Below are 26,530 nucleotides of genomic sequence, written 5' to 3' on the forward strand. Positions count from 1 at the left end.
CAAAAAAAACTTTGAAATAGGTCATTCAAGGCCACGAACGCGGATAGACGAGTTCGGTGCAAAATCATCATTGATGCAGGCCTAGAAGCCATATACCCCCGCACTAGGGGCTCCACGCATATACAATAAGAGACAATAAAGCTCAATCTTATATATCTTACGTTATACTTTGCTTATTTTAAACTTTTTCGGCACGACCCGTTTTCAACTCAGTTCCTCTCTTTTACAGATGAACGTCGTGCGGCGCCCGTCCAGGATACGGCACAACGGAGACACAGGCGCAGACGTGCAGTAGGGACCCATCCTAAAGGATTCTTTTCAGATTAAGACCCTGCGTAAACCTTTTTTACTGTCTCTTGTTGCTACACATCCCTTGGTTTTTTTCTTTCTGATATAACCAAGGAGGAGGCTGGTGTCTTGGCATGTGGCCACGTCAGAATTTTTGCACGTACCTGGACACTAGGGGCTTTTTTAATAAAGAGTGTTGTTTCGCCCGCACTCATAAAGACCGAACACCTTAGGGAGTGTTCGGCGTCGCGAGTTTTGGCATTATATGCATCAGCTCCGAATCATGTCTTTGGTCAAATGTTGGGTTGCCCGGCTCCTGAGTTCGGCTACCTTACGTTCCGCTCTATCGGCTAAGGTAGCACCAGGAGAACTACTGCGATTGTGCCCCGGTTCGGCCGGGCGAGCACCTCAGTAGAGAAAGCCGAAAACTGACTGTCATGATGTAGCGTGAGACTGGTCAGCCACTCGATGACCTATCGGAATCTATCGGATTCCTCCGCTTTAATGAAGGGCCGCTTCCCGGTCAGGCACATACGTGCCCGAACTCGGACGAGCGCAGTTGCCACCAAGGGGCTACCTAAATAGTCTCACTGTCAAACTCCTATGGCTAAGTGAAAGTGTTAAAGCATTATAGTCCAGTTGCCTGGCCCGCTGCGCTATCACCTCCTTTGTAGGACCAAGACGTTGGGTTAAGTGTGAAAATGCGTCTTCTGCGAGCACCCCCGCACTATGTGCGTGGGGGCTGAAGCCAACGACTGCCATCTTTCAGATTCTATATATATATATATATCTTAAAACGGCCGCACAGGAGGTGTTCCCAATACTTGGAGGCACAAGTATAAAAAAGGCCACTACAGTTTATCAAAATATTACTTTATTATTACATATGCTATCATAACATAGCATCTTTCGGGCATTGCGTCTCTATTACATGAGCGCTTTCAAGAACTTCCTGAAAATAGTGCTCGGAGGGTACTCAGCTTTTGTCCGAATCGCGGGACGCAACAACGGTGCTCTCCAGCTCTGCCCAGTATGTCTTAACACGGGCAAGAGCCATCCTATCACCCTCTATGCATGCTGACCTCTTCATTGCATTTATACGCAGCACCGCGTCAAGGAATTGCTGCACCAAGCTGAAATAACTCTTCGGCTCCGATCTCCTCGGCCACAGGTGACCCATGACGTACTTCATGACGAGTCCAGACAACCTATTCAGTTCGGCCCATTGAGCCAAACGATCATCCACTGCCAGTGGATGCTCTGGATTGTGAAACTACGACCAGAAAAGCTTTTCCACTTCGCGATCTTTCTGATCTCGAAAGTGTTCGGTCGCATCAGCAGCACTCGCTGCCAAGTCCAGATAGGTATCCTCCACACTCCACATCCGGTCCAACGGAGCAAACTTCGGATCACAAAATTTCCTTCGCAGCATAAAGGGCTTTCCAGCCACAATCTGTTCGGCCTGACGTAGCTCCTCCTTCACAGCTCTCATCGCAGAGCGCGCGTCCTTGGCATTGGCAACGGCCTTCTCTAAGTCCGTCTGTTTCACCTGGTCTTCTTTTTCAAGAAGTCTGCAACGGTCTGTAGCACTTTTTAACTTTTCGGCCATCTCGGCCATCTCTTCCTTGCTTCGGCAATGAGCAGCCTGTTCGGCTCTCAGCTCTTCAAGGGATTTCCTGGTGGCTGCATCACTTTCGCTGGCTTGTTCTTTAACTCAGGCAAGTTCTGCCCTAAGACTCTCCATGGCGGCCGCACCATCTGCGTCAAGCACACACATCGTAAGACATAGGCATAAAACTGTTCTTACCTGATGCCGCCCGAGGAATTACATACCTTGAGCCTCATCAAGCCGCTTATTGACAAGCGTGATGTCGGCATCTGCCACGTCCAGTTGTCGCTTTAGTTCGGCAAAATCTTCAGTTCGGCTCGATTCCGGACACCCTGCCGCCTACATTCAAAGGCGACATCTTAGACCTGGGATTATGATCCTCCGCGTGCCGTCATTTCTTGACGACACGCAGAGTCTCAGGGGCTACTATCTACACAGTGAAGGAAATATGCCCTAGAGGCAATAATAAAGTTATTATTTATTTCCTTATTTCATGATAAATGTTTATTATTCATGCTAGAATTGTATTAACCGGAAACATAATACATGTGTGAATACATAGACAAACAAAGTGTCACTAGTATGCCTCTACTTGACTAGCTCGTTAATCAAAGATGGTTATGTTTCCTAACCATGAACAATGAGTTGTTATTTGATTAACGAGGTCAGATCATTAGTTGAATGATCTGATTGACATGACCCATTCCATTAGCTTAGCACCCGATCGTTTAGTATGTTGCTATTGCTTTTCTTCATGACTTATACATGTTCCTATGACTATGAGATTATGCAACTCCCGTTTGCTGGAGGAACACTTTGGGTGCTACCAAACGTCACAACGTAACTGGGTGATTATAAAGGAGCATTACAGGTGTCTCCAAAGGTAGATGTTGGGTTGGCGTATTTCGAGATTAGGATTTGTCACTCCGATTGTCGGAGAGGTATCTCTGGGCCCTCTCGGTAATACACATCACATAAGCCTTGCAAGCATTACAACTAATATGTTAGTTGTGAGATGATGTATTACGGAACGAGTAAAGAGACTTGCCGGTAACGAGATTGAACTAGGTATTGGATACCGACGATCGAATCTCGGGCAAGTAACATACCGATGACAAAGGGAACAACGTATGTTGTTATGCGGTCTGACCGATAAAGATCTTCGTAGAATATGTGGGAGCCAATATGGGCATCCAGGTGCCGCTATTGGTTATTGACCGGAGATGTGTCTCGGTCATGTCTACATTGTTCTCGAACCGTAGGGTCCGCACGCTTAACGTTACGATGACAGTTATTATGAGTTTATGCATTTTGATGTACCGAAGGTTGTTCGGAGTCCCGGATGTGATCACGGACATGACGAGGAGTCTCGAAATGGTCGAGACGTAAAGATTGATATATTGGAAGCCTATGTTTGGACATCGGAAGTGTTCCGGGTGAAATCGGGATTTTACCGGATTACCGGGAGGGTTACCGGAACCCCCCGGGAGCCAAATGGGCTAACATGGGCCTTAGTGGAAAGGTGAGAAGGCAGCCCACATAGGGCTGCGCCTCCCCCCCTCTCCCTAGTCCTATTAGGACTAGGAGAGGGGCCGGCCACCTCTCTCTCCCTCTCCCCTTTAAGGAATCCTATTAGGAATAGGATTGAGGGGGGGAGTCCTACTCCCGGTAGGAGTAGGACTCCTCCTGCGCCTCCCTCCTTGGCCGGCCAGCCTCCCCCCTTCATCCTTTATATACGGGGGCAGGGGACACCCCAAGACACACAAGTTGATCCTTGAGATCGTTCCTTAGCCGTGTGCGGTGCCCCCTGCCACCAAATTCCACCTCGATCATACCGTTACAGTGCTTAGGCGAAGCCCTGCGTCGGTAGTACATCAAGATCGTCACCACGCCGTCGTGCTGACGGAACTCTTCCTCGATGCTTTGCTGGATCGGAGCCCGAGGATCGTCATCGAGCTGAACGTGTGCTAAGAACTCGGAGGTGCCGGAGTAACGGTGCTTGGATCGGTCGGATCGGGAAGAAGATGTACGACTACTTCCTCTACGTTGTGTCGACGCTTCCGTTGCGATCTACAAGGGTACGTAGATCATACTCTCCCCTCTCGTTGCTATGCATCACCATGATCTTGCGTGTGCGTAGGAAATTTTTGAAATTACTACGTTCCCCAACACACAGGGCGCATCTTACTCATGCGCAACTGACAAAAGTATACATTATCTAATGTACCTCGAAACCCGTTAGCAAACTTTTGACGGCCTCATACAATCCGCTCTCTACGGATGAAATCCTTTCAATCACCGTGCCCATCAATGCGCGGTGCTCCTCTGAGATAGAAGCTCGCCCCAGCAGAATCTTTAGCTCCTCCGACCGAGCACCAGACGGTGCCGGGCTCGTCCCATGACCTCTTTCGAAGGCCGGACGCGGAGAACCTTGGGGGGCCGCATAGCCACCTTCCGCCCCTACCGGATTTGGAGAAACCCTCCGCGACGACACCTCAGGGTCGCCCACCTCGCTAGGCAGCACGGCAGGGGTAGGTGTCCCGCTCTCCATCATCTCCGAAAGGAGATCCCCCGAAGACGAGCTCTGCTGAGAAGGGCTGAGGTCTGAGCTACAATATAAAGGTTTGGTTAATCTTCTCAGATATAAATGAAGGACTTCCCTCATCCCTCAAAAGGAAAATCTTTTCTCCACTTACGGCTCACTGGAGGGCTGATCCCCTTGAGGGCATAGTCCGGCCGAGGAACTCCCCGGTGTCGGACCCTCTGACGAGGATTTTCTCCCCCGTTTCGAGGCCATGGTTTCCGGGTCGTCAGAGGTGGCTCTCTTCTTCCCCTTAGGAGAGGAATTGTCGTTTCCTCCCTTCGGAGCAGCCTCCTTCGAGGAGGCCATAGCTTCCTTGTCCTCCCCCTCCAAAGGCATTATCTCCAGCATCCTTACCAGCACGGGATCTGTCCTGGTTTCAGGAAGGGGAGCCGGACACCTGATCAGCTTTGCCTTCGCTATCCACTCCTGTTTAAAAGGACGGCTCTTTTAGGGGCAAGTTTATGACAATTATACGGATAGAAGGTCCGGACGCAAGGTTGCTTACTTGAGTATCCGGGCGATTGCAGCTTAGGCCTGCGTCCTTGGTTAAATCCGGACACAACTTTTGTGATCCGAAGAACAGTCTATACATCTCCGCGGGCGTTGCGCCCATAAAGTTCTGGAGAGCTCGCGGTCCCTCTGGATTAAACTCCCACAAGCGAAGGGGGCGGCGTTTGCCGGGCAATATTCGGCGAATCAGCATGACCTGCGTCACCTTCACCAAGCTGAGGTCTCCTTCCAAGAGATCCTTAATCCGGCCCTGTAACAGGGGCACGTCTTTGGGCAAACCCCAATCTAACCCTCTGTTAACCCATGACGCTAGCCGTGGTGGGGGACCCGAGCGAAAGGCAGGAAGCGCCACCCACTTGGTGCTCCGGGAAGCGGTGATATAAAACCACTCTCGTTGCCACAAGCCTAGCTCCTCTTGAAAAGAGCCCTCGGGCCATGGAGCATCAGCATTTTTGCTTATAACAGCGCCTCCGCACTCTACGTGTCGTCCCTTGATCATCTTCGGCTCCACTTTGAAAGTCTTGAGCCATAATCCGAAGTGAGGGGTAACACGAAGGAACGCTTCGCATACAACGATAAACAAGGAGATATGGAGGATGGACTCCGGAGCTAAGTCGTGGAATTCCAACCCGTAATAAAACAGCAGTCCCCTCACAAAGGGGTCCATCGGGAAGCCTAACCCCCGAAGGAAGTGAGACACGAACACTACGCTCTCACCGGGCTGGGGACTGGGGATAGCCCGCATTTGAGCAGGCAACCTGTGTGAAATTTCGGCAATCAAGAACTTAGCCTCTCTCAACTTTAGCACGTCCTCCTCCGTGACGGAGGAGGGCATCCATCGGCCTTGAAGGTCGGAACCGGACATTGTCGAAGGTCTGAGGCGCCCGGAATCTGGAGCCTAGGGTGTTGGAACTCGAGGCGAGGGGCGAACTTGTTTTGGGATTGGAGAAAAGGAGTAAGGCCCTAGTCTCTTTATAAGAGGTTGAATACTAGGAGCCCTCCCCGTAACCATTCGGGACTCGCCTTTAATCGAGAAAACATGCTAACGGGCACGATTGGGTTACCCACGTCCGTATTGATGTGAATCTCGTAAAAGGGGGGCACACGATCTCTGCTTTGACAAGACGTGCCAAGGAAACCGCCTCGCAAAACACGCTGAGGTGGAAAAGTGAAAACGATTCGAATGAAGGACTTGGCTGTAGTGTGATGACGCACTGTGGAATACGTCAGCAGAATTGATTTGTGTTAATATTATTCTCTCTAGGGCAATATGTGGAAGCTTATTTTGCAGAGCCGGACACTACTCTTGGTGTTTACAATCTTCTATGAAGAACTTGGAGGAGGAACCCTCCTTGCAATGCCGAAAACAATTTGCGCACCGGACTCGTCGTCATTGAAGCCTGGTTCAGGGGCTACTGAGGGAGTCTTGGATTATGGGGTGTTCGGGTAGCCGGACTATACCTTCAGCCGGACTCTTGGACTATGAAGATACAAGATTGAAGACTTCGTCCTGTGTCCGGATGGGACTTTCCTTGGCGTGGAAGGCAAGCTTGGCGATGCGGATATTCAAGATCTCCTACCATTGTAACCGACTTTATGTAACCCTAACCCTATCCGGTGTCTATATAAACCGGAGGGTTGTAGTCCGTAGGCAATCAACTCCATATACAACAATCATACCATAGGCTAGCTTCTAGGGTTTAGCCTCCTTGATCTCGTGGTAGATCTACTCTTGTACTACCTATATCATCAATATTAATCAAGCAGGACGTAGGGTTTTACCTTCATCAAGAGGGCCCGAACCTGGGTAAAACATCGTGTTCCCTGCCTCCTGTTACCATCCGGCCTAGACGCACAGTTTGGGACCCACTACCGGAGATCCGCCGGTTTTGACACTGACATTTTGTAACCGAGTTATCGGTAACTGGCAGGAGCCATATGGTTGTCGCTTTATTGTATGCAATGCAATTGCGCTGTAATGCTTTAGTTTATCACTAAGCGGTAGCGATAGTCGTGGAAGCATAAGATTGGCGAGATGACAATGATGCTACGATGGTGATCAAGGTGTCGTGCCGGTGACGATGGTGATCGTGACGGTGCTTCGGAGATGGAGATCACAAGCACAAGATGATGATGGCCATATCATATAACTTATATTGATTGCATGAGATGTTTATATTTTATGCATCTTATTTTGCTTTGATTGACGGTAGCATTATAAGATGATCTCTCACTAAATTTCAAGATAAAAGTGTTCTCCCTGAGTATGCACGATTGCCAAAGTTCGTCGTGCCCAGACACCACGTGATGATCGGGTGTGATGAGCTCTACGTCCATCTACAATGGGTGCAAGCCAGTTTTGCACACACAGAATACTCAGGTTAAACTTGACAAGCCTAGCATATGCAGATATGGCCTCGAAACACTGAGACCGAAAGGTCGAGCGTGAATCATATAGTAGATATGATCAACATATTGATGTTCACCATTGAAAGCTACTCCATTTCACGTGATGGTCGGTTATGGTTTAGTTGATTTGGATCACGTGATCACTTAGAAGATTAGAGGGATGTCTTTCTAAGTGGGAGTACTTAAGTAATATGATTAATTGAACTTAAATTTATCATGAACTTAGTCCTGGTAGTATTAGCATATCTATGTTGTAGATCAATAGCTCGCGATGTTGCTCCCCGTTTAATTTTTTATATGTTCCTAGAGAAAACTAAGTTGAAAGACGTTAGTAGCAATGATGCGGGTTGGATCCGTGATCTGAGGATTATCCTCATTGTTGCACAGAAGAATTATGTCTTTGATGCACCGCTAGGTGACAGACCTATTGCAGGAGTAGATGCAGACGTTATGAACGTTTGGCTAGCTCAATATGATGACTACTTGATAGTTTAGTGCACCATGCTTAACAGCTTAGAATCAGGACTTCAAAGACGTTTTGAACGTCATGGACCATATGAGATGTTCCAGGAGTTGAAGTTAATATTTCAAGTAAAAACCCGAGTTGAGAGATATGAAGTCTCCAACAAGTTCTATAGAGAAAAGATGGAGGATAATAGCTCAAGCAGTGAGCATGTGCTCAGATTGTCTGGGTACTACAATCGCTTGAATCAAGTGGGAGTTAATCTTCCAGATAAAATAGTGATTGACATAATTCTCTAGTCACCATCACCAAGTTATTAGAACTTCGTGATGAACTATAATATGCAAGGGATAATGGAAAAGATTCCCAAGCTCTTCGTGATGCAAAAATCGGCGAAGGTAGAAATCAAGAAAAACATCAAGTGTCGATGGTGGACAAGACCACTAGTTTCAAGAGAAAGGGCAAAGGGAAGAAGGGGAACTTCAAGAAGAACGACAAACAAGTTGCTGCTCAAGTGAAGAAACCCAAGTCTGGACCTAAGCTTGAGACTAAGTGCTTCTACTGCAAAGGGACTAGTCACTGGAAGCGGAACTACCCCAAGTATTTGGCGGATAAGAAGGATGGCAAAGCGAACAAAGGTATATTTGATATACATATTATTGATGTGTATTTTACTAGTGTTCGTAGCAACCATAGTATTTGATACTGGTTCAGTTGCTAAGAGTAGTAACTCGAAACGGGAGTTTCAGAATGAATAGAGACTAGTTAAGGGTGAAGTGACGATGTGTGTTGGAAGTGGTTCCAAGATTGATATGATCATCATCGCACACTCCCTATACTTTCGGGATTAGTGTTGAACCTAAATAATTTTTATTTGGTGTTTGCGTTGAGCATGAATATGATTTGATCATGTTTATTGCAATACGGTTATTCATTTAAGTAAGAGAATAAATTGTTGTTCTATTTACATGAATAAAACCTTCTATGGTCATACACCCAATGAAAATGATTTGTTGGATCTCGATCATGGTGATACACATTCTCATAATATTGAAGCCAAAAGATGCAAAGTTAATAATGATAGTGCAACTTATTTGTGGCACTGCCGTTTAGGTCATATTGCTGTAAAGCGCATGAAGAAAATCCATGCTGATGGGCTTTTGGAATCACTTGATTATGAATCAGTTGATGCTTGCGAACCGTGCCTCATGGGCAAGATGACTAAGACTCCGTTCTCCGGAACAATGGAGCGAGCAACAGATTTGTTGGAAATCATACATACTGATGTATGTGGTCCGATGAATATTGAGGCTTGCGGCAGGTATCATTATTTTCTGATCTTCACAGATGATTTGAGCAAATATGAGTATATCTACTTGATGAAACACAAGTCTGAAATATTTGAAAAGTTCAAAAAATTTCAGAGAAAAGTGGAGAATCATCGTAACAAAAATAAAAGTTTCTACGATATGATCGCAGAAGTAAAATATTTGAGTTACGAGTTTGGCCTTCAGTTAAAACAATGTGAAATAGTTTCTCTACTCACGCCACCTGGAACACCACAGTGTAATGGTATGTCCGAACGTCGTAACCGTGCTTTATTAGATATGGTGCGATCTATGATGTCTCTTACCGATTACCACTATTGTTTTGGGGTTATGCATTAGAGACAACTGCATTCATGTTAAATAGGGCACCATCTAAATCCGTTGAGACGACACCGTATGAACTGTGGTTTGGCGAGAAACCTAAGCTGTCGTTTCTGAAAGTTTGGGACTGCGATGCTTATGTGAAAAAGTTTCAACATGATAAGCTCGAACCCAAATCGGAGAAGTAAATCTTCATAGGATACCCAAAAGAAAATGTTGGGTACACCTTCTATCACAGATCCGAAGGCAAGTTATTCATTGCTGAGAATGGATCCTTTCTAGAGAAGGAGTTTCTCTCGAAAGAACTGAGTGGGAGGAAAGTGGAACTTGATAAGGTAATTGTACCTTCTCCCTTATTGGAATGTAGTTCATCACAGAAATCTATTCCTGTGACTACTACACCAATTAGTGAGGAAGCTAATTATGATGATCATGTAACTTTAGATCAAGTTACTACCAAACCTCGTAGGTAAACCAGAGTGAGATCCGCACTAGAGTGGTACGGTAATCCTGTTCTGGAGGTCATGTTACTTGACCATGACGAGCCTACGGACTATGAGGAAGCGATGATGAGCCCAGATTCCGCGAAATGGCTTGAGGCCATAAAATCTGAGATGGGATCCATGTATGAGAACAAAGTATGGACTTTGGTTGACTTGCCCGAGGATCAGCAAGCCATAGAAAATAAATGGATCTTCAAGAGGAAGACGGACGCTGGTAGTAGTGTTACTATCTACAAAGCTAGAATTGTCGCAAAAAGGTTTTCGGCAAGTTCAAGGTGTTGACTACGATGAGAGTTTCTCACTCGTATCTATGCTTAAGTCTGTCCGAATCATGTTAGCAATTGTCGCATTTTATGAAATCTCGCAAATGGATAAACAAAACTGCATTCCTTAATGGATTTATTAAAGAAGAGTTGTATATGATGCAACTAGAAGGTTTTGTCAATCCTAAAGGTACTAACAAAATATGCAAGCTCCAGCGATCCATCTATGGACTGGTGCAAGCATCTCGGAGTTGGAATATACGCTTTGATAAGTTGATCAAAGCATATAGTTTATATAGACTTGCGGTGAAGCCTGTATTTACGACAAAGTGAGTGGGAGCACTACAACATTTCTGATAAGTATATGTATGACTTATTGTTGATCGGAGATGATGTAGAATTATTCTGCGAAGCATAAAGGAATGTTTGAAAGGAGTTTTTTTTCAAAGAAAGACCTCGGTGAAGCTGCTTACGTATTGAGCATCAAAATCTATAGAGATAGATCAAGACGCTTGATAAGTTTTTCAATGAGTACATACCTTGACAAGATTTTGAAGTAGTTCAAAATGTAACAGTCAAAGAAGGAGTTCTTGCCTATGTTACAAAGGTGTGAAGTTGAGTAAGACTCAAAACCCGACCACGGCAGAAGATAGAGAGAGAATGAAAGTCATTCCCTATGCCTTAGCCATAGGTTCTATAAAGTATGCCATGCTGTGTACCAAACCTATTGTATACCCTGCCCTGAGTTTGGCAAGGGAGTACAATAGTGATCTAGGAGTAGATCACTGGACATTGGTCAAAATTATCCTTAGTGGAATAAGGATATGTTTCTCGAGTATGGAGGTGACAAAAGGTTCGTCGTAAAGAATTACGTTGATGCAAGTTTTGACACTGATCCAGATGACTATAAGTCTCAATCTGGATACATATTGAAAGTGGGAGCAATTAGCTAGAGTAGCTCTGTGCAGAGCATTATTGACATAGAAATTTGCAAAATACGTACGGATCTGAATGTGGCAGACCCGTTGACTAAACTTCTCTCACAAGCAAAACATGATCACACCTTAGTGCTCTTTGGGTGTTAATCACATAGCGATGTGAACTAGATTATTGACTCCAGTAAACCCTTTGGGTGTTGGTCACATGTCAATGTGAACTATGGGTGTTAATCACATGGTGATGTGAACTTTTGATGTTAAATCACATGGCGATGTGAACAAGATTATTGAATCTATTGCAAGTGGGAGACTGAAGGAAATATGCCCTAGAGGCAATAATAAAGTTATTGTTTATTTCGTTATATCATGGTAAATGTTTATTATTCATGCTAGAATTGTATTAACCGGAAACATAATACATATGTGAATACATAGACAAACAATATGTCACTAGTATGCCTCTACTTGACTAGCTCGTTGAATTAAAGATGGTTAAGTTTCGTAGCCATAGACATGAGTTGTCATTTGATTAACGGGGTCACATCATTAGAGAATGATGTGATTGACTTGACCCATTCCGTTAGCATAGCACTTGATCGTTTAGTTTGTTGCTATTGCTTTCTTCATGACTTATACATGTTCCTATGACTATGAGATTATGCAACTCCCGTTTACCGGAGGAACACTTTGTGTGCTACCAAATTTCACAACGTAATTGGGTGATTATAAAGGTGCTCTACAGGTGTCTCCGAAGGTACTTGTTGGGTTGGCGTATTTCGAGATTAGGATTTGTCACTCCGATTGTCGGAGAGGTATCTCTGGGCCCTCTCGGTAATGCACATCACTTAAGCCTTGCAAGAATTGCAACTAATGAGTTAGTTGCCGGATGATGTATTATGGAATGAGTAAAGAGACTTTCCGGTAATGAGATTGAACTAGGTATTGAGATACCGACGATCGAATCTCGGGCAAGTAACATACCAATGACAAAGGGAACAACGTATGTTGTTATGCGGTCTGACCGATAAAGATCTTCGTAGAATATGTGGGAACCAATATGAGCATCCAGGTTCTGCTATTGGTTATTGACCGGAGACGTGTCTCGGTCATGTCTACATTGTTCTCGAACCCGTAGGGTCCGCACGCTTAAGGTTTCGATGACAGTTATATTATGAGTTTATGAGTTTTGATGTACCGAAAGAGTTCGGAGTCCCGGATGAGATCAGGGACATGATGAGGAGTCTCGAAATGGTCGAGACGTAAAGAGATATATTGGACGACTATATTCGGACATCGGAAAGGTTCCGAGTGATTCGGGTATTTTTCGGAGTACCGGAGAGTTACGGGAATTCGCCGGGGAGTATATGGGCCTTATTGGGCCATACGGGAATAGAGGAGAGAGGCCAAAAGGAAGGAGGCGCGCGCCCCCCCTCTGGTCCGAATTGGACACGGGGTGCAACCCATTTTTCCTTGTTCCTCTCCCCCTCTTTCCTTCTCTCCCACTCCAACAAGGGAAGGAGGAGTCCTACTCCCGGTGGGAGTAGGACTCCCCCCTTGGCGCGCCCTCCTCCTAGGTCGGCCACCTCCCTCCCTTGCTCCTTTATATACGGGGGCAGGGGGCACCCCATAGACACAACAATTGATCATTGATCTCTTAGCCGTGTGCGGTGCCCCCCTCCACCATAATCCTCGATAATATTGTAGCGATGCTTAGGCGAAGCCTTGCGATGATAGAACATCGAGATCGTCACCACGCCGTCGTGCTGACGGAACTCTTCCCCGACATTCTGCTGGATCGGAGTCCGGGGATCGTCATCGAGCTGAACGTGTGCTAGAACTCGGAGGTGCCGTAGTTTCGGTGCTTGATCGGTCGGGCGGTGAAGACGTACGACTACATCAACCGTGTTGTGATAACGCTTCCGCTTCTTGTCTACGAGGGTACGTAGACAACACTCTCCCCTCTCGTTGCTATGCATCACCATGATCTTGCGTGTGTGTAGAATTTTTTTGAAATTACTACGTTCCCCAACACCCGAAGATCTGGGTGGAAGCTGAGGGGGCCGCGAACGAATCCCCCTTTTTTTTAGAAAAGGAGAATGACCCCCGGCCTCTGCATCTGGACGATGCATACGGCCACAAACGTCTAACTTCTTGCACTCACGGCTTGTATTGTGTGCTGGAGGTCGTCAGCGCATAGCGTCTCGTCGTACCTCTTGACATTGCCTGCCTCCCGGCCTTTTGGTGTCAGGTCATTATTGGGCGGTCTATGGGCACCCGTTGCATGGTGTGTTTGCTTCTCTTGGAGCTCGGTTGTCCTGTGAACAACTTTGATGAGGTTGGCGAGGATTCTGGGGTCAGCGGGTGCGGCTCCGAGCTTGTTGACCAACATGACCCCTTCTTGTATGCCCAGCGCTGCTGTAAGGCGCTCCGTTGGGTTGTTTTCGTTAGTGGCTTCCTTGTCATTCTCACGATTAACGGCCTCTGGCTTTTGTTGATGGCCTCCATGCCATACTCGCCTGGTGCGGTTTATCATTGCTTATTCCTTTTTTGCGGCTACTTCTGATAGCGTGTGGCGCACAGCCCCAGGCTTGAGGATCTCGCGAAGCTCATCCTCTTGGGATTGGGGTGGGTTGCCCTCATGGGTTGTTGGGCTCGGGAGCTTCGTGGATTTTTCCACCATTGTGGTGGTTGAGTGCGGTGCACTGCTACTTTTGCGAACATCGCCTTGTGTAGACAAATCGGCTGCGGGGCGTATGGTTCGGCGCCTTCCTCTGTTTCCTGTTGTTCGCAAAATTTCAAGGTGTTTTGCTGTTCGCCTCGGCCTTTCTACTATGGAGATCTGATTTTAGTTGGCGAGGTTGCAGCATTTTCAGACTCGGCCTCTTTTGGTGAGGTCGGTTCGCCGTCTGCGTCCTTGTGGTCTGGTAATGTGTAACAACCCGAGACCGTTGCTCTAAACGTCTTCCATATATTTTGAGTTTCATCGTGCATGTTTTATTTGTTTGTTACATTTTATCATGGCATCATACGCATTGCATCCGCATCTTTTAAAGCCTGCATCTGTTTGTAGTTGTCGCATCTCCTCATTGTCTTCATTGTCCTTTCTGAGGCTAACCAGGTTTTTTCCGAGTCCCTCTTGTCTGACCACCTAATCTCTCTGCACAGTCATGGACCACCCCTTCACAACCTCGCGCGCGTCCGAAACTCGCCCCTGAACCCGAACTGCTCAGTCGTCACCATTGGGTCCGAATCATCCCCAAACATCCCTAAAACATCTTTGGTTTCTTATTTGGACTACCTAACCTATTTATCTCGGACCGTCCGATTAAGATTGGAGGGACCAAACAACCCCTACTCAAATCCACTTGCTATATATAGTGGACAACCCTAGGATCTAGGTAGACTGTCCCATCCTTCCCATTCGTGTCGCCGCCACACTCCACCGGACTGAGATCCAGTGCCTTTATCAAGTGAAGTCACGCTGCAACTTTACCCTTCTAATCTCCATCCAAAACATATCCAACGGTGTACGTTAGACATAGGCAAAAACTTCAGCAGTTATCAGTTTGGGCAAGGGCGGGCAGGAAATTGGGGGTTCGCGGGCTATAGCGCCTCGTCCGGAACACTCCCGCGCCACCGGAGGAGAGGAGGGGCAGGTCGCGCCGCCACCGGAGGAGGAGAGGAGGGGCAGGTCACGCCATCGTCGCTCGGGGAGAGGAGGGTCAGCCGCCGCCGGAGAAGAGGAGGGGCGGGCGCACCGTCGCTAGGGAGAGGAGGGGCGTGCGCGCCGTCGCTGGGGAGAGGAGGGGCGGCCGGCGCCGGAGGAGAGGAGGGGCGGGCCACGCCGTCGCTGTGGGAGAGGAGGGCCGGCCGCGGTGGAGGACAAGGTCCATCGCTGCATAAGAGGTAATTTACAGGTCCATCGCTGCAGAAATCGTTGCAGAAATTGCAGATGAGATTCGTCTTTGCCCCAGTACATATTTGTTCCATACTTAGGCACTTTGATTTTGGTTTAGCGTGTCAGGAGGAAAATGTACCTCAGCAGGCATTCGCAAACTTAAACGCCTCCAGCATTTTGTCTGAAAATACATATATTAAATTTCATTATTGCTGGACATGTTTGTTCATGTACATAGTGCGATGGAATCTTGGAATCTATAATTACTGCCCAGAGGATGATCACTCCTGCAGTTATCTGAGAGCAAGCAAGTTCTGCATAAGTCGTTCTAGTCTTAGGCCCAATTTTTGTTTTCTTGTTCATACTTGCATTGAGAATGTTCATACTTCAAATATCACTTTGAGTGAATATGAATTACTAAATTAGGAAGATGTGCATGGCTGACGGTTTACTGTCATCGTGTCCTACCATTTCTACGGATTTCATCTATAACAATTGCTGCACATCTTTTCCCTGTTACTATGGTTGATAACTTGATACCTGAATTAAATTCCTACTTTTGCCTGAATACCAGTACCTGCTTGCTCTTGGTTGAGTCATCCAGTGAATATGTTGAGTGCCTGAATACATGGTACCTCAAGACTGGCTAGAACATGAATATGTAGGACTAGGACCAGTAGGCGTGAGAGAGGAGCAGCCTGTAGGCAAAGGGAACGTGCCTAGCTGGCTCTAATGCATTTTTTTGGTTCAGATTTATTTTACTTATTTGAGTAATTTTTAACTGAACTTTTTAGCATACAAATATTGTCACTAACTGAACTTTGTCCAGGCGTGAGTAACTGAAGTTAGCATGAGTGCTCTGCTCTAAAAATTGAGAACTCTATTGTGCCTGACAATTTTCAGTGTTGTGGGATGGCAAAAAGTGGTAAGGGAATACCTCAAGTTGGTATGAGGTTCAGAAGTGTAGATGAGGCTTGGGCATTTTGGAATGCATATGGGGGTCACACCGGCTTTGATGTGAGAAGGAGATACGCAAACAAAAGCAGACTTGATGGTCAGGTTGGTTCATGAAGATTTGTTTGTTCCAACAAGGGTCATCGAAGAAAAGGGCTAACTGACACAGCACCAAAGCGTTTTAGATCTGAAACAAGAACCAATTGCCAAGCTCATATGTGTTTCCAATTGGATCAAGAGGCCGGAAATTATGAAGTAACTGAGGTTGTGCTTGAACACAACCACTTGCTTCAATTGCCACAAACCCGCCACTTGATGATATCCCAAAGAAAGATTTCAGAACGACAAGCTTTTGAAATTGAAACCGCTGATGATTCCGGCATTATGCCACAAGCTGCACATGAGTTTGCTTCTCATCAAGTTGGTGGACCGATTAACCTTGGATATACTTGCCGTGACCAAAAAAATCATTTGCGAACCAAGCGACAGAGGGAGTTGGCTTTTGGACAAGCTGGAAGTATGTTGAAATATTTTCGTGAAAAAATTGCTGACAATCCATCATTCCAATATGCACTACAGTTGGATTGTGAGGAGGATATAACCAACATATTCTGGGCTGATGCTAAAATGATCCTTGACTATGCGCATTTTGGTGATGTTGTCACTTTTGACACTACTTTTGGCACAAATAAAGAGTATAGGCCATTTGGTGTTTTTCTTGGGCTCAATCAGTTCAGAGAAACCACTATTTTTGGTGCTGCCTTGCTGTTTGATGAAACGAAGGACTCATTTATATGGCTATTTGAGACTTTTCTAGCTGCGCATAATGGACGACAACCTAGAACTATTTATATGGATCAAGATGTAGCAATGGGAAAAACTATAGAGAAAGTATTCACGGAATCATATCACGGGCTGTGCACCTTTCACATTATGATGAATGATGTCAAACATTTATCTCCAGTCAAGGATGATGAGAAAGATGAAGGGGAGGTGGAAGAGGAAGATGAAGGGGAGGAGGAATCTCATATTCTCTCTGATTTTAGTGCCTGTATGTATGGCTATGAGGACAAGGCAGCATTTCAAGAAGCATTTGACAACATGAGACATAAAGTGCATAAGCAAACTTGGTTAGATAGCATCTACAAGGTGAAAGAAAAATGGGCTGAATGTTATATGAGAGATGTCTTCAGTTTGAGAGTGAGAAGTACACAACTAAGTGAGAGTTTCAACAATGCATTGAAGAACCATTTGAAATCTGATTTCCATATTGTCCGATTCTTGAAGCATTTTGAGAGAACGGTTGAAGTAAAAAGGAGAAAGGAATTGGAATCTGAATATGAGGCAAGAAAAAAATTGCCAAGAATCATGATGTGCACACCCATGTTGGTGCAAGCAAGTAAAGTGTACACTCCAACTATTTTTGAATCTTTCCAAAGTGAATATGAAAGATCCATGGCTGCTTGCACTAGAGTGTTGGAGGAAAATAACCAATTTGCTGTTGCCATTGGGAGGTTGCATGGTGATTTGACCTATGAGGAGGAGGAGCGCATAGTGATTGGTGATCCGTTGAACCAAACCGCTTCATGTAGTTGTCAAATGTTCGATAGGGCTGGAATATTGTGTGGGCATAGTTTGAAAGTTCTTGATTTGATGAATGTAAAGACATTGCCAACACATTATCTCCTAAAGAGATGGACTAGAGAAGCACGCAACGGAAGTATACATGACAGGCAAGGAAGGAAAGTGGTAGAAAATCCAAAATTGGAAGCTCAACTTTGGTACAAAGATATGTCTCATAAATTTCATGATATGACATATAAAATAGCCAACTCTCTCGAATGTCGTTTGATTCTAGAAGATGCACTTGCTTGTCTTTGGCCACAACTAGAGGATAAACTCAATGCATCAGCCACCGGTGCTACTGATGCATGTTCCAATGACCAAGAAAATGTTGTTCCAAATGTGCAGCAAGCCAATGACTTGCTTAGTTCTGCACGACTGAAGAAAAAGGAGGTTTCATCTAAAAATTTGAGGAGAAAGCCAACCTGGTTTGATAAGTTACGCAAAGGACGAAAGCCAACTAAATCAGCGGCAACGACAAAAAAGGAGCAAAGGTAAGGTGTAGTATGTATGTAATATGAGTTGTTATTCATTCTTGTACTAACAAAATAAGTTTTAATTTTCATTAGCAGCAACAACAACAACAAAAGAAAAAAAAATAGTGCGCAGCCTCAAGTGCAAGTCGAGAACAATGGCAATAGTCTGCAACCTGAAGTGCAAGTGCGGGTGAAAGAAAGTAGTGAGAAGCGTCAAGAATATGATACAATTGACAGCTTTACCGAGCTCTTGACAACTTCACGAGTTGACGATCATATCTTTATGATGATATGATCTAGTATCTTCAAAGTTGTTAGGTAGTATTTTGGACAGTGCTAACAACAGTATTTTGGGGGGGTTGCGATAGTCTCTTTTGGCCTAAATGTATAAGTAAAATGGCCTGCTTTTGTGTAGATGATTACTCAACATTGACACTTATTGCTGTAGCATTCGGACATTATGCGCTGCAGCCTTTTAATATCAAGTTCTACTGGATTTAGTGTCAACTGCAATTGATTTATTCCACTTTGATTGCATAATGCACTACTGTATAACTAGACCAAATTTTGTTTTATAGTCTGCTCATGAGTATCTACAGATCTTTATTTTTTGGATTTTAATCTGTTCAAATAAAACTGAGTTCAAGTGCCATTGCATCGTTGTTTGCAGCTAGTCTGTATTGATGTTTGCTGCTATGCTGAAAACTGCTAAGTGTTGAGAGCCTTTCCCCTTGTGTGATCTGGACCGTAGGATGTGGATTGGATAGAGATTAGAAGGGTAAAGTTGCAGCGTGACTTCACTTGATAAAGGCACCGGATCTCAGTCCCACTCCACCTGGTCTCCTCCTCGTTTTCCCCATGGACCCAATCCCACACGCAGCCAAGCCTCCACCTTCTTCCCGATTCCACTCCAGTCGCCAACGCATAGGAGAGGAGCTCCTCGATCCCCTTGGCTCCAACCTCTGCGTCGTGGCCTCGAGCTCGACCTCGCCTTGATGACCGGCTCCACTTCGGATGACCACCTCCAGGACCCCCTCCGTCGCGCCCTCGCCCCACGCCGGCAAGCGATCCCATCGTCAAGCTGCTCCGACCCGCAGGTCCTCCTCAGCGCGTCTTCTCTCTGTTTCTCATTAGCTCCTGCTACTACCTCTAACCGTGTCGTCGTCGTGTTTCTCCTGCAAGGGCCGCGCCACCAAGCCCAAGAACGACGTTGGCCTCCTCAACTCTCGTCGCTGCCTCCAATTCAAGCCGCCAGACCGCTGCTTCACCTCCCCATGCCTGGGTTCGTGCCCCCGCAAGCTGCGCTCGAGGCAGCTGCCTCCTCGCGTGCTGAGGCGTGAGCACAACCCTGTGGCCCTGCCTCTGCCCGAGCTCCTCCAGCAGCTCCCCATCACCCTCGATTCCGCCCCGTCGTCCGGCCGACACCGGCGGCCGGAACCTCACCAGAGATGAGTGCCCGACAGCCCTGCTCCTTTCCCCTCATGCTTATCTATCTCTCTCTTTCTCATGATGTCCCTCTCCCTCTCTCTGCTTTCGCTCACAAGAGACCACCATGGCCGCTGCATCAAGCTCCGCCGCTGCGCTAACTTCCACCGCCCCATCCTCGCCTTGCCGGAGATGCCCCGCCTTCGTCAAGTCCCAGCGCCGCCAGCCTCTGCTCGCTCTGCATCGAGCAGAGGGGCTTCGCTCGTCCCGCACAGGCCTTCCCTACCCGCGTTGACCCTGCCTCTAGCGCCCCGCTTCCTCTCTAAGGCCCAGATCCCACCCCAACCGGCCTGCTTCCGCCAAGGCCCAGGGTGAGCAGCCCCCGGCCTTTTCCTCTGTTGGGCTTCCTATTCAGATGCGGGCCGTATCTTGTTTTTTCCAGTTTTGTGAATTTGCTAATTATTCCAGGAAAACTGCATATTTACATATTGCACCCTCATGTTCATGCATATGATAACTTCATAACCGTGCATCGGATTAAAACAAACTAAATATGTAACATGCTTAGAATTTTATCTAGTTTCATAATATGCTGCTTTCATCCATGTTAAAAATGTGTAAGTTATTGTTTGCATTATTTTGCTCAAAATGTCATGTTAAAATGGTTTATTTCATAACTAAATAACCGTAGCTCCGAATTAAATAAACTTTATATGTAAATGGGGTGGAAAATGCATAGATTAACATGGTGTCATTACTTTGCATGTTTAACAACTCTAAAATTGTGTATAGGGCAGAATACTAGCAAATTCGACATATGCATATGGGGATTTTCCGAAATTGTTGTTTGTTATTTCCGGCCTCATTTAAACTTGCCTAAATAGTTAGTTTAGTTATGTTTCACCTCTTGCCATGTTTAACAATATTTAATATTGTTGGGTACATAAAGGAGAGAGAACTAAATAATCGAATGTGGTGTTTCGTCAATATGCAACCCGTTGCATATTGAGCTTCACTTAATTTGAAGTATTGTTTGTTGCACTTTGCCATGCCATGCCTTATTAAACCGGACATGAATCATACTTGATTGTGCATCATGCCATGATTATGCTTGTTGGTTTACTGTGTTGTTTTCTTCTTTCTGGTTGTGCTTCTTCTCGGTAGTACCGGTAATGTTGCAATTGTGAGGATTCGTTCGACTACGTTGGTTCGTCTACTTCAGGGATTCGGTCTTCTTCCTAGCGGGATTTCAGGCAAGATGACCGTTACCCTAAATATCACTACTATCTTTTCTTTGCTAGTTTTCTCGATGCTATTGCTATGTCGCGCTACCTACCACTTGTTTATCAAGCCTCCCAAATTGCCATGATAAGCCTCTAACCTTTTCCACCATCCCAGCATACCGTCGTTTGGCTATGTTACTGCTTTGCTCAGCCCCTCTTATAGCGTTGCTAGTTGTAGGCGCAGTATCAGGTTATCCATGTTCGGACATGGCTATCATGGGATATCACAATATCTCTTATTTAATTAATGCATCTATATACTTGGTAAAGGGTGGAAGGCTTAGCCTTTTGCTTGATGTTTTGTTCCACTCCTGCCACCCTAGTTTCCATCATACCAATGTTATGTTCCTTGATTTTGCGTTCCTAACACGGTCGGGGTTTATGGACCCCCTTAACAATTCGCTTTCAATAAAACTCTTCCAACAAGGCCCAACTTTGGTTTTACCATTTGCCTAATAACAACTAAAACTTGCATAGGGACTTACCGGTACCCGAGGATAATTAATCAAAAACTCGGGCCAATGCTCCTCATGAGTGTTGGTCCAAACTGGGAGATGTCCGGCGCCCCCTGGGCAACTAGGGTCTCAGCCAACCCGACGTCTTGCCCATCCGGTGTGCCCTGAGAATGAGGTACGTGCGACTCCTATCAGGATTGTCGATACATCGGGTGGTGTTGTTGGTTTTGTTTTACCATTGTCGAAATGTCTTGTGAACCGGGATTCTGAGCTTGATGAGGTTGTTTCAGAATGGAGGATTTTCCTCCGCGGATCATGAGAGTTTGTGATGGACTAAGTTGGGACACCCCTGCAGGGTTTAATCTTTTCGAGAGCCGTGCCCGCGGTTATGTGGAAGATGGGAAATTTATAATATCCGGTTGTCGAGAACTTGACACTAGATCCGAATTAAAATACACCAACTGCGTGCATAACCGTGACCGTGTCTTTTTGAGTGAATTTGAGAAGAGAACACAGTGGGGTTATGATTGACTCGTAAGTAGTTTAGGATCACTTCTTGATCATTACTAGATTGCGACCATTATGTGTAGTTTCTCTTCTTATTCTTGTACTCATAAGTTAGCCACCATACAAATGCGTAGTGCTGCTGCAACCTCACCACTTATCCATTCCATGCCCATTAAGCTTTGCTAGTCTTGATACCCATGATGATGGGATTGCTGAGTCCTAGTGGCTCACAGATTACTACAACAACATCTGCAGGTACAGGTAATGCGATGCTATGACGTGAGAGCGATGCTTGCTTGTTTTGGAGTTCTTCTTCTGCTTCTTCTCCGATCAAGGGATAGGTTCCGGGTCGGGAGCCTGGGATTAGCAGGGCAGGTGTCGTTCTTCTTTTTCGTTTGATTTCATTCATAGTCGGATACTGCTCTTTTGTATGATGATTGCTATGCATTGATGAACTGTTGTATTCATGTTGTAGCTTGTGGCGAGTGTAAGCCTTTATCTTGTATTCTCATCTATTCAGCACATGGTATGTTGTAATGATATCCACCTTGCTATGCGCTCGAAATGCGGTTGTGCTCCAATCATGAATTCATCACGTGATTGGGATAGAATCACATCTTGGACGCTACATAATGATAGCAGGTATGTAGTGTCGATGCTACAATTTGAGATCGTTTCATCAAGGAAGCAGTCTTCGGGTGTGTGGTCGATGTAGCAGTTGTCACACACCATGGCAACGAGCTATACGTTTTTCTAATGATGTTGATGGAGCTCGCTCTGATATGCAGCCCCGTGTTCTTTAGCCCGAACAAGAAGCGGCTGGCGGGGCTGGTCGCTGAGGTCATCGGAATCGGGAGTTTGCCATGTCCTCCGCGTTGGACAGGTGGTAAGCATAGTCGGAGGTCATTGTGCGTGTTGGTGATGAAGGCGACGTTGCCGATGTAGATCGTGCGTGTGAGACAGTCCGGTGGGTCAACCCGGCCCGCGTCATTCGCGATGAATGTCCGAGAGCCAATGGTTAGGCTTTCCCCTCGTGAGAGGCCACCAGAGGTAGAAAAAATCCGACCCATGATCGGTCTCCCGCCGGCACCACCCGTGCCTGCGTGCCAGCCGACAGAGGAGATTTCCATCAGATCCCTTGGTAGGGGTCCAAGTGCAGCTGGAAGTCATGATCGAAGGTCACACGAGGGGTTTATCCAGGTTTGGGCCACCGGAGAGTAATATCCTACGTCCTACTGGTTTCAGTCTTTCATAATGGAGGGATACCTCGTGCGAGGGGTTACAATGGTGTATGATATTGCTAGCGAGAGTTCTCCTATCTAAAGATAGATGATCAGGAGGAACCCTAGACCCCCCCTTTATATAGACATGAGAGGTCTAGGGTTTACATGTTGGATGCGATCTGGGGCACCTCCATCCTCTAGTCTTGGGCGTCAAGAAGGTCATCTAGACTCCTAGGGTTAGCGTTGCATCGTGGGACCATTAGGCCCCCTTGTAATTGATGAGGTCGGGCTCCTTGGCATTAGCCACCCCTGGTACAGGACCCCGCCATCTACCGTGACACCATGCTCAAGCTGGGCATCAATGAGAACTAGTTGCAGCCCAGCCGGACAGTGTTCCACGACATTGCCAGGGCACTCTTGCTCCCCTGTCGGCACGATCCGGCTGGACGTTTCATTCAGCACCAAGGGCCACTTCCACCGTGAGCCGACCTGGTTCGAGGTGGTCGACCTGAGCAGCCCCTACCACACGCTCTTGGGCTGGCCCGTGCTGTCCAGATTCATGGCGGTGCCCCACTATGCCTACGTGAAGCTGAAGATGTCGGGTCCCAAGGGCATCATCGCCATCGCCGAGGACTACAAGAAGTCCCTCGAGTGCGCTGCAGCCGGCTCCCGGCTGGCCGAGCCTTTGGTCATCGCTGAAGAGAAGCGCTAGTTCGACCGGCTCGTGGCTCTGGCGAGCGAGCAGGTAATAACCCACAAGTGTGGGGGATCAATTGTAGATTTTTTGATAAATAAGAGTGTCGAACCCAACGAGGAACTAAAGGTAGGATTTATATTCCCTTCAAGTTCTATCGACCACAGATACAACTCTATGCACACTTAACGTTACCTTTACCTAGAACAAGTATGAAACAATTTTGTAGGTGCACTAGTGCAGAACCAGGATGTATCACCGGTTCGTAAGGGCCTTTAGTGTCGGTTCTGCAACCGGCACTAAAGAGTGGGGACTAAAGGTCCCCCCTTTAGTACCGGTTCTGCACGAACCGCCGCTAAAGGGCCACTACGTGGCACGAGCCAACGTCGGGGGCGGGGAGCCCTTTAGTATCGGTTTGCTGGTTTTGGTTTATTTTTTATTTTCCCTTTAATTTTGTGTATTCCATTTAATTATTTTTTGTTTGCTGGTATTTTATGATACTACATATTGTACACGTTATGCATATATATAAATAGAATTTCTTGTAGAACCGATCATATATATATATATATATATATATATATATACATCTGGGCTATTCTGTTACTAGTAACATAATATTATTCTGTTACCCTTTTTGAACTAACGGTTTCAGGTGGTTGAACTGATGTTTTCGAAGCGGTTGAACTGATGCTTTCAGTTGTGTTTAACACATCGTCTTCTTTAGTTCAAAAACTTTTTGTAATTTTTTTGTCGAAACATGGCGTGTAATATATCGTTGGAAAGCTCTTGACAACCATATTTCAAGTATATTGAACGTTTTTGCAAAATCATTATGGTTTAAAGGCAGTTTTGAAAAAACCATTTTTTTCAAAACCGAAAACATGAATCGTATTTTGGACTCAATTTTCTAACGGTTTGTCAGAATTGAGCAAATAAGATGGCGTTGGAAAGCTGGTGAAAATCCGCATCTTCCATATATGTATTGTTGTTTCTAATTCTATATGATTTAAAAGTAATTTGAAAAACGGTTTAATTCTGGACGAAACGTATTTTCGCGATTTTTTTTGCAAACGGTTTGTCGGATTGACGCAAATGATATGGCGTTGGAAAGCTATGTAAAATGCGCAACTTTTTCGTATAGAAATGTTTTTCTAATTCCTTACGATTTAAAAATGGATTCGAATACGGTCAAATTTGATTTTGAACGCGATTTTTTTAAAAAGTTTATCGAAATATGGCAAATAATATACCGTTGGATAGCTATAGAAAATGCGAAACTTAGTCATGTTGAACATTTTCTCTACTTCGCAACTGCTTAAGAGTAATTTTGAATACGGCATGACGGTTCCTGCTGTTTTCTCATGTGAAAAACAGAGTAGTCGTACTGATATATATGTATGTTTGTACTGAGCTATTTTTTTTAGATTAATTTTGAATGGTTCCGAAAAAGGGTATTTGTACTGATGCTTGCATGGGTTTGTACTAAGCGTGTTTTCACTAACTAGACTTTTCTCTATTTTTTGGTAATATTTTCTCGTAAGTTTTCAACGGTTTACTGTATCGTCGCCCCTGTACTTCTATGGTTTGTATCATCGAACTGAATGATATTTTATTTAAAAAGAAAATGTGTTTGTTTTGTTTCCTTTTTTAACTCAACATTTTTTTGACAACGTTGTTCTGAACTTCTCTCATTTTACGACTTGTACTGAGGTACTTACTAAGCATGATTTTCATGGGGTTTCTTTTTTGCTTGAACTTTACAATTTGAATTTCTGCCATTTCTTTTATTCCGAACGGACCACCGTTTTTAACTCGTACTGAGGTACTTACTACGCCCAAACTAGGGTGGCTGTCGCGTGTCTTGGCGTGTTTTGAACTCGATGATATTTTTCATCAATTTACTGCCCATTTTTTTCATCACACTTGAGAGTGATTAATATGTTTACTTACTGGCCAGTAACACATGAACTCCTCAGGCAATAATACATGAACTCCCCGGGGAGGGGGTGCGGGGCGGCACGCTGGAGGGAGGGACTGCGGGGTTGCGCGCTGGGGGGAGGGGGTGGTGGGGCTGTGCGCTGGAGGAAGAAGAAAGGCGGCGTAAGTTGGGGTCGCCGCGGCATGGGTCTGGTCCGGCGGCATCGGGGTGCGTCTGGCGGGGGTGTCGCGCGGCGGGGAGGGAGGAGGTGGCGCGCCGGCGGGGAGGGGGCAGTGCACGGCGGGGGAGGGAGGAGGCGGCGCACAGCGGGGGAGGGAGGGTGCGGCGCACCGGCGGGGGAGGCGCACGACGGGGGAGGGAGGGGGCGGTGCACCGGCGGGGTGGGAGGGGGCGGCGCGCTGGAGGAGGAGTTGGGGATCTAGAGGGAGGTGGTGGGTTCGGTCACCGTCGCTCCTATATAGGGCCGGAGGGTAACGGAATATTATTCTGTTACTAGTAACATAATAGCCCTGTCCTATATATATATATATATATATATATATATATATATATATATATATATATATATATATATATATATAGGGAAAAGCAAACTTATGAAACTTCGCTGGGGCGGCTGCAATCACGTGCGCTCGTTGGTGTTGGGATCTGGTCCCTCCTCTTTCCTTATTTGCATTTTCGTGTTATTAATCGTTTGATGATTATTTCCTTTTATAGAGGAAGATGACCCACGCAGTCTGCAACGCTAGAGTGCTGCGCATGCGCTAGGCTGCCAGGATGGTAGTGCAGCAGGCAGTGACCACTAGTGTTCGGCTCGAACAGCTCCAACATTAA

The 26,530-nt window shown here is 46.0% G+C and overlaps 2 protein-coding genes and 1 long non-coding RNA gene across 4 annotated transcripts; all 3 read left to right on the plus strand.

The window, feature by feature from the left end:
* Positions 1-16,768: 16,768 nt before the first annotated feature.
* LOC147959571 (protein FAR1-RELATED SEQUENCE 5-like) lies at positions 16,769-18,189 on the plus strand. The gene has a single exon (XM_087532744.1). The coding sequence runs from the start codon at positions 16,921-16,923 to the stop codon at positions 18,187-18,189; it is 1,269 nt and encodes a 422-aa protein (XP_087388870.1). The 5' UTR covers positions 16,769-16,920.
* Positions 18,190-18,995: 806 nt separating this feature from the next.
* Positions 18,996-22,377, plus strand: LOC125523782 (uncharacterized). 2 transcript variants are annotated; one of them, XR_007290378.2, is made up of 4 exons: positions 18,997-19,264; positions 19,350-19,963; positions 20,757-20,845; positions 22,093-22,377. It is a non-coding gene; the product is annotated as an uncharacterized LOC125523782 (long non-coding RNA). The 2 variants fall into 2 exon arrangements; XR_015611120.1 differs by having other exon boundaries at positions 18,996-19,963.
* Positions 22,378-23,421: 1,044 nt separating this feature from the next.
* Positions 23,422-23,772, plus strand: LOC147959572 (uncharacterized). Its single transcript, XM_087532746.1, has one exon. The coding sequence runs from the start codon at positions 23,422-23,424 to the stop codon at positions 23,770-23,772; it is 351 nt and encodes a 116-aa protein (XP_087388872.1).
* Positions 23,773-26,530: the final 2,758 nt, after the last annotated feature.

The sequence above is a fragment of the Triticum urartu genome, chromosome 7A (assembly GCF_056163025.1).
Source record: "Triticum urartu cultivar PI428250 chromosome 7A, HENAU_Tu73, whole genome shotgun sequence".
NCBI classification, from domain to species: domain Eukaryota; kingdom Viridiplantae; phylum Streptophyta; class Magnoliopsida; order Poales; family Poaceae; genus Triticum; species Triticum urartu.

Bases quoted from the DNA above. Each gene is read 5' to 3' on its own strand.
- LOC147959571 (XM_087532744.1), top strand. From the start codon at position 16,921: ATGGATCAAGATGTAGCAATGGGAAAAACTATAGAGAAAGTATTCACG.
- LOC147959572 (XM_087532746.1), top strand. From the start codon at position 23,422: ATGAGAACTAGTTGCAGCCCAGCCGGACAGTGTTCCACGACATTGCCA.